The following is a 12,418-nucleotide window of genomic DNA, read 5'->3' as shown; positions in this document are numbered from 1 at the left end:
AAGAAAGCTACATTTAAAAATAAATTTCACTTACTTTAGAGGTAGAACTTTTAAATACAAAATTAGCAATTCCCATCCTTAAGTAGTCTAAGATACCAGTCACTGATGAGTTGAATTACAACTAATAATCATTTTGAAGAGAAGACCTGGGGGTTGCGAGGAGTACAACAGCTACCTTCAAATTGTCAAGATATGTAACTTGAAGCATAAGCAGAATTAAACGGCAAAACATGAATTAAGGAGATGAGCATTTCCAGGAAAGAGACTGCAGCTCCCTAAAGGCAGAACTCTCTTAAGAGTTCACATTGTACCAAAAAGAAACGGTCTACCACCAGGAGATAGAGCCCCCATCTCTGGAAGTGTCCAAGAATATCAGGGGAAACAGACAGCTACCAAACAGTGCTGAAAAAAATGGGGGAGGGCAGTTGGTGAAATGGCATGTGATTTTAGGGCCCTGAAAATTGTTGTGATTCCAATATGCAGAGGCTACAACTGAGGTCACACAATCCTTCTTGATGGGATATCTTCTATTGCCATGGTGTCACCTGCCACACCATGGACCCAAACTTCAGGAACTTCAAAACTCTTCACCAGAGGACAGAGCTTCTGGGAGGAAAGAAGGAAGCTTTGGACATCGGACCATGGACTCTATCATGGCCCCATGTACGCTTTGGAGTCTACACCACCCACTTCCTTCAAAGCACCACTGATCCCATCGACCGCTTCTTCCCCACCAAAAGATAACCTGATTGTCTGGTTCTTCCTATTAGGTACTCATAGTTCTCCTTATAAAATAAGGTTTTGGCAGTGCCCAAAGGCTTGCTTTATATCCTTAGACAACACAGACACCCTGACCACAGCCCTGACTGCAAAGTGGGAAAGTTCTGACTCAGTGGCTGCTAGGAAACACAAGTCAACTCTTTTAGAGAGTCTGGCTGAGTCATGATAAATGAATAAAATAAATAAAAACAAAGTATATATGCAGTACAGAAAGTGGAGATAATCCAAAAGTAAAAGATTTTAGATACTCAGTACAGGGTCACACCCCATATCCCCCAAATGTCCTGCCCGCGGAAAATACGCTGGCCCTCCCCACCGTGTGTCAATGAGCCTTTTGCAGTAGTCACAGCATTACACCCAGAAGCCCAGTCTCTGGCCACCCTAATGCATGTCCCACTCTCCAGTGAAGCCAGCAGGCCTCCTCCAGCCATGCCCACCACTCCCAGATGGGGATGGGGTTCCCTGGGATTCCCAGGGCTCCAGGCCACTCTTGGTACACCACACACATTGTGCTCTAAGCGCCCACTTAATTGTCTCTTTCCCAGCTTCTCTGAGGTGGTTGAGAGGATGGTGTGCTCTGGAGCCAGGCTGCTTTGTTTCACATCCTGACTCCCACAACTGGGCAAATCCCCACCTCCCTGGGCCTAGTTCCTCCTCTCTCTAGAATAAGGGTAACACAGCCTCTGAAGCAACTGGAACAAGCCTCGTGTAGGAAGCGCTACAGTCTTTGTTGCTGTTATCGTTCATCGACTCCGCTCTCTCTCGGTGTCTAGAATGCTTTTTCCCACACTAAACATTTGCAGAAACAACGAATGAATCAATCAATGGCAAATACAATCTCTCCAAAAAGATAACGCTTCAATCCCAAACCTGCTCCTCCTCCAATACTCCCCATTCAGTGACGCGTCTCCAGCTACCTACCTTTGACTCTCCTTTCTCCCTCAATGCCAATATCTAACCTACCAGCAAGCTCCGCTGCTGTTTCTTCCACATCTCTATTTTCACCATCCCCGCTGCCAGCTTAATACACGCTCCTATTGAAACAGCCAACCTGCTCAAGTGACTCCCCAGTGTCAAATCCTCACCATATGCTGCACCCCACGTCACTCTCCCAGAGCCCTGCCCAACCTCTAGTCTCCTACCTGATTTTCCTACCTCTGTCCAAACCAAGCACTTTTCCCTTGAGGACTTTCATACATGTTTCCTTCTGCACACTCCCCATCCCTTCTCCTGTCCCTTCACCGGGCCAGCCCCAATCAAGTCTTCAGATCTCACTTTTAATGCAATTTCCTCAGGGAGCCACTCAGGCCTGTAATCCCCACCAACTTCTCAGCTGAAATCAGGTCCCCCTGGTAATAGCCTCATGGGCCCTCTACTCTTTGAGGGCACCTGGCGCAGGGCCTCCCACAGAGGTAGGGGCCACCATGACTTTGCTGGTGCTCAGCAGGCAACACAGAGCCTCCCAACACATGCCACATCCCAGCAAGCATCCAGAATCCAGGTCAAACATCCCATCGAAACAACAGATGTGTTTGATAACCAAGAGGGTGCTCTCTAGGTAGTGTTTTACAAAATTAATTATGGGTAGGTTCCCCTGAACTCTTCAGAAACAAAAAGCAAAGGTTCAGCATGCCCTCTGAGCTTCCTTGAAAATGCACAGGGTAGATGGCAGAGACTTTCTCTGAAGCTCTACCCATCGTGCATTATTTCATAAGAGTTTTCCACTCTCTTGCAGCATTTAAGCAATAACAACAAGAAAAGTACACCACCACAGTCTGGCAGGCTTTAGTTCCTCAGGATTCGGTCTGCTTTCTTATCCCACACCTCCATGCTCATTACACAACAAAACACACCAGACCAAGAAGCACAAAAAATCTACCCCAAGGTAAAATTCTACATCGACTTCAAAAGGAAACCCCCAAGATAAAACTGTAGGAACTTTTGAAGCCTTTTGCCATTTTGTAAGACATATACTATACCAAAATACCATCATTTGGGGTACAGAATCTTTTTTTGCTGGATACAAAGGAGGCTAAATGAAAGTCTTTGTATAGCAAAGACACCGGAGGTGGTATCCAGGGAGCGGCTCCTAACCCCACAGCTTACCAGCCCAGACTGACTCAAACTCTACCACTCAGCACAACTTAGCTGCTTGGCGCTCATTTGGTAAGAGGGAAAAAGGGAGCAAAGAATTAAAAATATAAATTTCAAAACTCCACCAAGAAAGAAAAAGAGCTTAGTTATGTGAATGCGAAAATAGGATTGGGGAGGCTGGGGGGTGGGGGTGTCTTGGAACTTGTGGCTAATGTCTCCGAGTTGTTAAGAAGTCCATGAGGCCGGGCGCGGTGGCTCAAGCCTGTAATCCCAGCACTTTGGGAGGCCGAGACGGGCGGATCACGAGGTCAGGAGATCGAGACCATCCTGGCTAACACGGTGAAACCCCGTCTCTACTAAAAAAATACAAAAATCTAGCCGGGCGAGGTGGCAGGCGCCTGTAGTCCCAGCTACTCCGGAGGCTGAGGCAGGAGAATGGTGGGAACCCGGGAGGTGGAGCTTGCAGTGAGCTGAGATCCGGCCACTGCACTCCAGCCCGGGCTACAGGGCGAGACTCCCTCAAAAAAAAAAAAAAAAAAAAAAAAAAAAAAGAAGAAGTCCATGAATTTGTTGGGGGGTGTGGGGAGGGAAGAAGGGAGAGGGAAGGCGGGGAGGAGGAAGGCAAAGACTAATGCCTTGCATAATAAACTCCCAGTTTGGGGCCAGCCAATGAAGACATCATCCCTGTTGGAATCAATTTCCTCTCTCCTCTGAACAAAGATTAGGAATCACTGTTTTGTAACAAACGAGATGCTATATCAGCTACAGGAACTAAAATTTGTGGAGTCTATTCTTAATTGAAATATCATTTGATAAGTTGACCTCCACTTCTTAAGAACATTTATTCTACACATCAATTTTTTCTAATGTGGTAACCCACATACCACATGAAAATAATCCAATCAGATTAAAATAGTCCAGCGAAATGCTCTCAATTCCCATGTGAAGATTCTGCCCCAAATGGGTACTGGAAAAAGTTATTCTTCTTAGCAATCTGTGAAAGTTGTAGTTTCGAATGATTAATAATAAACACTGAATACATCCCTAATTCTCCAAGCAAGACAGTAGAAATAATTATGAAATAGCTTGGCCCAAAAGTTACAACAATTCCAAATTTCGGAGAAATTAGGAAGCAATCCTTAGACAATTATTTTGAAACATGTCTGATGAAACACTGTGATGTGACAATGTCTGACTAAAAAGAATGAAAAGCAAAGTGTGGGCAAGAGCTCCAAGTGTCTGCAGAAAAGTTAGCCCTTCATCAGCGACTCCAAACAAGAACCAGACCCTCTGGCCGATGTTTGACTCTACAAAGACCCAAATGATGTATCAGCCACCATTCAGAATGCGCCCTTTACAAACACAGACACACCGTACCAGCCAAGGTACAGCTGGTTTTGGTTGGCACATTGCCTTACATTCAGCAAAAATATAATCATAAATCTGTAGTCTCAAGGTGTATGCATCCTCCATCCCCAAAACTAGAGGTGACCAGGTGGATGGAGGTCAACAACACAAGGCCTTTCTTCCACTCTACTTTCCTGTCTCCCTCAAATAATTCCTCCTCCCCAGACACCCTCCTTCTCACCCCTGGTGTCAGGTGAAGACTGCAGAAAAGCCCCATCACAGGGCTGACTCACAGAACCAAAGTCACCATTCATGACAAGCATTCACGTATTTCACAACGGTAAACCACATTTGTCCTTTTGTCCAAGTTCATGGCTTTTCCCTTCTCCCTAGCTCCCAGAGCCCACCTTCCTCCACCAGCCCATCCCCTCTAGGCAATGGCCATTCCCAGGTCCCTTTAGCACAGCAGAAAGCACAAAAGATTGTAGGACAGTTGCCAGCTGTGGCTGCTTTGGACAAAGGTCTCCAACTACAAGATGGTGTGTATGCCCCAGGGGAGTTGCTATTGGTCAACACACCTGCTAAGACACAGCAGAGGAAAGGGGGGCCTAAGCCCCCTTGCTGCACCCCTGGCCAAAATCCACACAGGCTCTGGAAGGAATGCTTTGCCATCTCCTCCAGATCATTAACTTCTACATAGGAAAATGAGATGCTTAGGGCCTAAGTTGTGGCAACTGTTCTTGTGGGATTTGGGGTGGAGAATCATTGCTCTATCCAAATGGACAAATCCCCACTCTTGCACCGGGGTAATGCCCCCTGGCATGGGGCCCACAGAGCCTATGCCACAAACACAGGGGCTGTGTCCACTCTGAACTACTGCCAGGATTCGCATATTCTCTCCTCACTCAAAGAGAGAAAATAACGAAGAGAGTTTAAAGATAATGTCCTTTCTCTGTAGCTAAAAAATAAATGTGGGAAATTCCCATCAACCATTGCCAAAAGCAGAAAAATAAATTTCACAGCCTGGACCACGCTGGGAAATTCAGGGAGGCGGGAAAAGTGAAACAGGCTTCTTCACTTTATTCTCTAGGTGTCTAGAACTGTCACACTTTTTAAAAAAATCTCTGTATGTTTGTTAAGAATTTTTTTTAACAGGGCATTCACTTTCAAAGAAACCTGCATTAAAACCCCCAACTAGCAACTTCTTTATACCTATGCACTGTCCCTGACCATGACCCAATTTACAGTCAGCAAAACAGAACCAACCACAGCAAGTTACTTTCACCTCCCGGAGGAGAGAAGACACCACAAGGCTCTAGTAAGGGAGCAGAGAACTGGATCCAGGCCTTGCTCTGGCCACTGACTCAGCGTGTGACATTGGGCAATTCACTTAAGGCATCTCTGGGCCTCAGTTTCCTTTTCTGAGGGCACATTGGGCCTACATGATCTAAGGTCACTTCCAGCCCTGAAATCTTGACCTTATAGGAGCAGACGTAATTATGAGCATCCATTTTATTGTGGAGTTGGAAGAAAGGGGAAGCTTCTAGCAAATGTCAATCTTCTTTCTACATGCCTCGTTTATACCATAGAAAAGAAGACATTGTCACAAATGATGACTCAAAATATGATTTTACAAAAATAAGTTATTTTGTGATATATACACACACATATGACAGAGGTATAACTCATTAAATAACACATGTTCAGTTACAGCAAGCTCCAAAATAAGGAGGCAGTTAGCCCAAAATGGCAGAATGCATCTTAAGATTTTTCTACTTAAGAAACTTGTTTTGCGATTTTTAGAAATTACAATATAGAGGTAAAATGTATTTATGATTAACATTTTGTGATACTTAAATGAAAAATACATGATTGATTCATGCTTTGCATAATTCTACCTGTCATGGATGGATTCATTATAAAAATGTGTCTTCCATTAATTATTTCAAAAGCATGAAGTCCAGCTCATGATATACAGAAGGGAATCTTCAAATAAGGCTGAGCTATCTTCTCAAGAGGTTAATTTATAAGTTCCACTCTTAGAGCCTACAAAGCCCTAAGAAAATACATTAAAAATATATGTAGACACACACTTGTAGTCTCTTAGTACTAAAAACAAATGTTTTCTCTATCGAACCCACATACTTTCAAAGTCATAGCTGTATAGATTAAATTCCATTTTAGCCTTTCTAAGTTCATTTCTACTCTAGGTTTACAAATCAAGCCAGCCCAGATGAAATTTTTCTAATGTTAGTGTAGAATGTTACCAACAAATATTAAGATAAATTGGGGGAGAGGATAATAGGTAAGTTTCAAATCCAGGACCCCCTTTTGAGTTTTCTAATTCCCTCTTCTTCACCTCAGCTCCCCTGAATGGACTTTTATAACTGCTGTGATACCACTTCTAGTCTCCTCCATACCATGGTGATTGTGTCCCACAAACTAGAGCCCGCAAGGCTAGATTCTAACCGAATACATGGAAAAGAGTGGAGGAAAGGTTTGTAAAATTTCTGGGTAGGTTACAATCATTAAGGTCCAATAGCAGAAAATGAATACCTTATAGACATAGGCTATATCCAAGAATATTTCCAAAGAAATTTTGTTTAAAGAAAGAGAAAAATGACAAATAAGGCCCTGTTATCATCAAAAAAGCACTTTCTTTTTCACCCCCTCAATAAAGGAAGCCATCATCTCTGGGAGGTTACTTACGACAATGTGTGCCGGCGATGGGGACCGGGCATCCTTGAGGGCTTGTCTACTCTGCAGGCTCCCTGCCTGGACATCAAGCAGTGGCCATTTCATCTGGAGATACTGGCGAGAGGAAACAAAAGTGAAATGGAAAACAATGAATTCAGAAAGTAAATGCAGAACAGCTAGCCCAAAAAATAACTGTGACATGGGTCAGAAACTAAAAAACATACAAGCATGCAAATAATCATTAAAAAAAAAAAAAAAGCATGCAATACCAATAGGTTCTTCCTTAGAGCTCAAGTTCAACAGGTACACATATAGAAGATTAATGTTACTAGCAACTGTATTTTTTATCTTTGCATTCAAACTACAGGGTAGCTTCAGAAAAAAATGATTTCATTTCTACTACCTTAATTGGGTGGGGGGTGGAGGGCAGTGGGAGAGGTGGGGAGGGAGAGGAATATAGAGCTATTCCAAAGGAAGTAAAACACAAATCTCAAGCCAGAAGTGTCCTAGGAAACCATCAATTACAAATCTGCTCCTTCTCAACCTCTGTTCTTCAAATGTCATCATCCTTCACTTTAAAGGAAGTCAAGTACATGTGAGTAGCTATCCTTTAGGTAGCAAAAGCTATTTGAGTACGGTGAGCATGCAGTTCCTCACACAGCCCAAGTTTACTCAACAAAAATTACTTCTTGGTAAAAGATGCACGGTGCCAGACACAATGTATACACTCACCTCAAAAGACCAGAGGAATGCTTTAGTATGCACGGGTTTACCGTAGACATAAAAATAAAGGTGTAAGTCAATTCTGTCTGTCCCCACCTTCCTCCAAACTAGGAAATGAATATACGGCCCAAGGGAGCTACTTCTGTCAAAAGCAATCCATTAGCTTTCAGTGAGATCTGAAGGATGAGTTGCCCCAGTTCCTCATTTTGCAGACAAGGTAAAATGAGGCGAGGTGGCTTCCCCAGTCACAGAGGTACTCAGCCCATGTATAAGAAACTCTTAGGCATTTAACTTCCGTTGGTAACACTATGACAGTTTCACTCAGGAAACCAAACGGAACTTAGACACAATGCTTAGAAGCACATGGAGACGAGCCTTTAGTGAGCCACGGCCAACTCACTAATCCATCAGTTAATGAATGCTTGGAGGGGATATAAGGAAACACCTTGGTCATTTTGGAGACCTCCTCAAGCAAAATAAATGGCTAGTTTTAATAGTAATTCTATAGAAAACTTTACTCAATGAACACTGAGTACTACTTGCTTTGTGTACAGGCTGTGACAAGCACTAGGAGATACAAAGATGTCTGCTCTCACGGAGCTTGTGCCAGCATGAGGAGCCTTACAGACATAGGTAAATCAAGACAGAATATGGTGACACTGTGATAGAGACTCTGGGACTCAGGAATTCAGGAAATGCCAAGAAAGATGACAGAATTTCTGGGACACGAGACTGGGGAAGGCTGCACAGTTAGGTCTTGATGGTCAGAACAATTTCAATAGAAAGAAAGGAGACAGGAAAGGATAATACAGAATAGTTTGCACAAATCCCACATGAGACAGAAGTGCCACAGCCATCCACAAGTCAGCCGACGAGTTCCTCAAAGATACGACTGCTCGGCAAATTCAAACCAAATTTGGTTATACTTAAAGCTGGAAGATCACTGCCCAACAACTACCTGCCAAAGTGCACAGACGATTTTCCCATGATGTCTAGGATCTGTACAAGGTGGCTGTGTCTGCTACAAATTCAGAGCTTTCACCCAGAGGCCTCCCATGGTGAGCAACCTAGATAATAGTTTCGTTGTGTCTGTAACTCGCCACAAGACCCTGCATCGAATCCCCTTGCTTCTGTGATCTCTGGTTTTTCCATCTGAGTACCAAAGGAGTTGTCCTATCTGCCACAGGGTATTAGGTGGGGAGTCTGTCCCAAACGCTAAAGGATTTCTATGACTCCAAGCCCCCAGATAGTAAATACAGGAACCCCCTCAGTCATCCTTACCATCTCACCATTTCCAATCACCTTCTCTGGGAGCAGTATCATCTCAAGTTGAAAACCACTGAAGTAAATATTTCCAGAGTCTCCATCTGTAACCCAGGCCAGAGGGCTCTGGGAACCTAGACTGCCCCGTCTCGCCCCGACTTCTTCCCATTCTCACTTACCACATAACTATATGTGCTGCATTGGTCAAAACCACTCAATAGAGTCATTTCCTTGAGGCCAACCAAAGTGGACACCCACGAACACTCACCTCTCCATCTCATAAAAACCAGTGAACAAAAACGCCAAATGGAGTCCAACCCATCTACACCCCAAGCTATCCTTCAGTGGGGAGAGGTACATTGGTGGACAAGTTTTCATCTTTGACCACCTGCAAAACTGATATGATTACATAAATACTAGCTCTGTAGAATTAGGAAACTTGGGCTTTGTTGAAGGTGACAGACCTGCCCTGAGGACCCACCCAAGAACTGTCATACTCATAATACAATATTAACATGGAGACTTAAAATTCTTACTTTACATAAAAGCTTCATTGTGTGCCACATCCAATCTCCATAGGCTACCTGCACCACATATTTTTATGAGCCTACATTTCAGCGCTCCAAGCCTACAATACACATAATTTTCAATTATGTTAGGGCAGCTCAGGATCATTGCCTATATAACATTACTGTTGGAGGAAATGAGACTCGGCCCCACTGCCCAGAGAGAGCTAACCAAATCCAGATGGTGTAGGAAGACAGCCCTGGTCCTGCTGACTTGCAGGGACTCCACAGTGACAGCCCCAAACTCTCCTTCCCAGTGCAACCTGATGCCACAGAACCGCTGGGTACACACAAATCCAAGCCCGTTCCTTGAATCTTAACTGGCATTCAGGCTGATGAAGTGCCTTTTGGGGAAATAAGTATTATGTCAGGATTTTCTAAAGGAAGCTATTAACCTTCTCCAAAAGTGATGGGTTTCCCAGCTTCCTTCATCTTCTACAATTGGTCCTTATTAATAGGGAAAATAAATAAATAAAGGGAAGAAAAAGGAAATTAGGTACTATTACAGCCTAGAGGAAAATTTTTTCCTTCCTGGAGACATTAAGCAGCGGGAAATTCTATTCTGTTAGGTCCTAAAGGAAGACCTGAAGGAGGGGGCATCTCAGATTTACAAAAGGGCTGGAACCCTGTGCCACGTTTTCCCAACCATCTGACTTGGTTTTATATCCTTTTGGGGGAGGGGAAAAAAAAGTTCCCACCATCCCACTATAAAAACAACAGTGGGCTCCAGCTCTCTTCCTCTTAGGCTGTTCAACGTGGAAATTATGAATTGCCTACAAAAACATTAAACTTTTCAACAAACTGCAATCAAATGGGGCTGTGGGAATTCCTACATTGAAAACTGTTGGGAGTCTGCTCAACTTTCCTTTAAAAAAAAAAAAAAAAAGGAAAGAAAGCCATCTTGGCTTAAGCATTTCATCCTTTGTTGAATAATAATGTTCTGCTCATAGCCCATTAGGGTTTTTCCCCAAATCATATTTTATGATATGTCTCAGGGAGCTTAAGTCAAGCTTTGGACCTGTGAGCAAATCTTGAAATACATGTAACACCAATGGCCCGAAAGGAATCAAAGCAGCTGAAAAGACTGTTAAATTGCCAGCAAAAAGAAAAAGGTAAGCATCTCTAATTTTTTTTCTCTTCTTCTACCTCCCCCAATGAAAACAGGGAGAAAAGGCAAATGAGAAGAGGCTCCTTTAGGAATTAGTCTTAGCAGAAACTGGCATCTACTAAAGCCAGACTGATGGAGCCTGCTCCCGTAGAGGGGACTTCATCCTCGAGAATCTTCCACCAGCAGCAAGAATGTCGAGGATGAGCTGCTCCGAGAACCTGCCCCCTTACAGCTGCTACTGAGGGCTCTGTATAAATTTCTTTTCTAAACAAGCAGAAAACTTAAAGGGCAGATGATGATGATGATGATGATGGTGATGGTGATGATGATGATGATGATGATATGGCAACAAAGTTGCCAGGAAACTTCACATCCTTGATAAAACACCAATGTGGCTTCCAGTATTTCCAGTATTTCCTTTCAGTGACTCTGCTCCACAGATGGACAGGCAAGTGGAATTTGTCCCTTTATTTGTTCAGGGCAGGGTTGGCAAACTTTTTCTGTAAAGTGCCAGACAGCAAATATCTTAGGCTTTGCGGCCCATACGATCTCTGTCGTAACTACTCGACTCAGCCCTCGTAACTCGAAAGCAGCCACAGGCAGTGAGTGTATGTCTTGTATCATGGCTGTGCTCCAATAAAACATTATTTATAGACACTGAAATGTGAATTTCATATCATTTTCCTGTGTCAGAAAATATTATTCCTCTCTTGATGTGTTTCAACCATTTAAAAATAATAAAAGTGCTGGGTGCGGTGGCTCAGGCCTGTAGTCCCAACACTTTGGAAGGCCAAGGCCAGAGAATTGCTTAAGGCCAGGAGTTCCAGACCAGCCTGGGCAACAACAGCAAGACACTACAAAAATAAAAAAAGTTAGCTGGACGTGATGATACATGCTTGTGGCACATGCCTGTAGGTTCCAGCTACTCAGGAGGCTGAAGCAGGAGGATTGCTAGAGCCCAGGAGTCTGAGGCTGCAGGAGCCATGATTGCACCACTGCATTCCAGTTTGGGCGACAAAATGAGACCCTGCCTCAAAAAATATTATTAATAATGATAATAAAAAGTCATTCTTAGCTCACTGGCCAGATAAAAGCAGGTGGCAAGCCAGTTTTGGTCTATGGGCCATTGTTTGTCATGTCTTGGTTAGGGAATAAAATTGCAGAGGCCTGCCCATATCAGATGGGCGAAGGTGCCTTCCCTCACTGGGCCTTCAATCCAAACAGCCAAACACAGGCATATAGAAAAGCACGTCCAGTGGCCTGAAAGCAACGTTTAGGATTAACTCAAGTTGTGAGGGAAAAGCTTGGAAAAAAATTTGAACCTTTTGGCTGAGGCCCCCGTCACAAGGTCTAACCACAAGACCACAATCACACCAAAATAACTATCCCCTCTTTTCCAGAATGGAAGTCTAAAAATCCCTGAGCAATTCTGCCTGGAAAAGGTTCAGAGTGAGACCCTGTTGAAAGAAAGAGAGAAAAGAAAGGAAGGAAAGGGACAGAAAGGGAAGGAGAGGGAAGGAAAGGGGAGGAGAGGGAAGGAGGGGAGGGAAGACGGGAGTGGGGAGGGAAAAGGAAAGAGAAGAGAAGAGAAGAGGAAAAGAAATTATGTTTTTTTTTGAGATAAAGTCTTACTCTGTTGCCCAAGCTGGAGTGTAGTGGTGTGATCTCAGCTCACTGCAACCTCTGCCTCCCAGCTTCAAGTAATTCTCCTGCCTCAGCCTCCCGAGTAGCTGGGATTACAGGCGTGTGCCATCACGTCTGGCTAATTTTTATATTTTTAGTAGAGATGGGATTTCACCATGTTGGTCAGGCTGGTCTCAAACTCCTGACCTCAGATGAC

The 12,418-nt window shown here is 43.8% G+C and overlaps 1 protein-coding gene across 32 annotated transcripts in view; it reads right to left on the bottom strand.

Annotated features, from left to right (window-relative positions):
- Positions 1–12,418, bottom strand: part of TCF7L2 (transcription factor 7 like 2) — a 222,108-nt gene that overhangs the window by 121,795 nt on the left and 87,895 nt on the right. For all 32 annotated transcript variants that reach the window (XM_030940926.1, XM_030940906.1, XM_030940927.1 and 29 more), the window contains one exon: positions 6,931–7,032. In XM_030940926.1, coding sequence (XP_030796786.1) covers positions 6,931–7,032 — 102 coding nt within the window. The remainder of the gene's footprint in view (positions 1–6,930; positions 7,033–12,418) is intronic.

The sequence above is a fragment of the Rhinopithecus roxellana genome, chromosome 11, assembly GCF_007565055.1.
Source record: "Rhinopithecus roxellana isolate Shanxi Qingling chromosome 11, ASM756505v1, whole genome shotgun sequence".
NCBI classification, from domain to species: Eukaryota; Metazoa; Chordata; class Mammalia; order Primates; family Cercopithecidae; genus Rhinopithecus; species Rhinopithecus roxellana.
The sequence above is the reverse complement of the archived record's forward strand: the minus strand, read 5'-3'. Positions and strand labels throughout refer to the sequence as shown.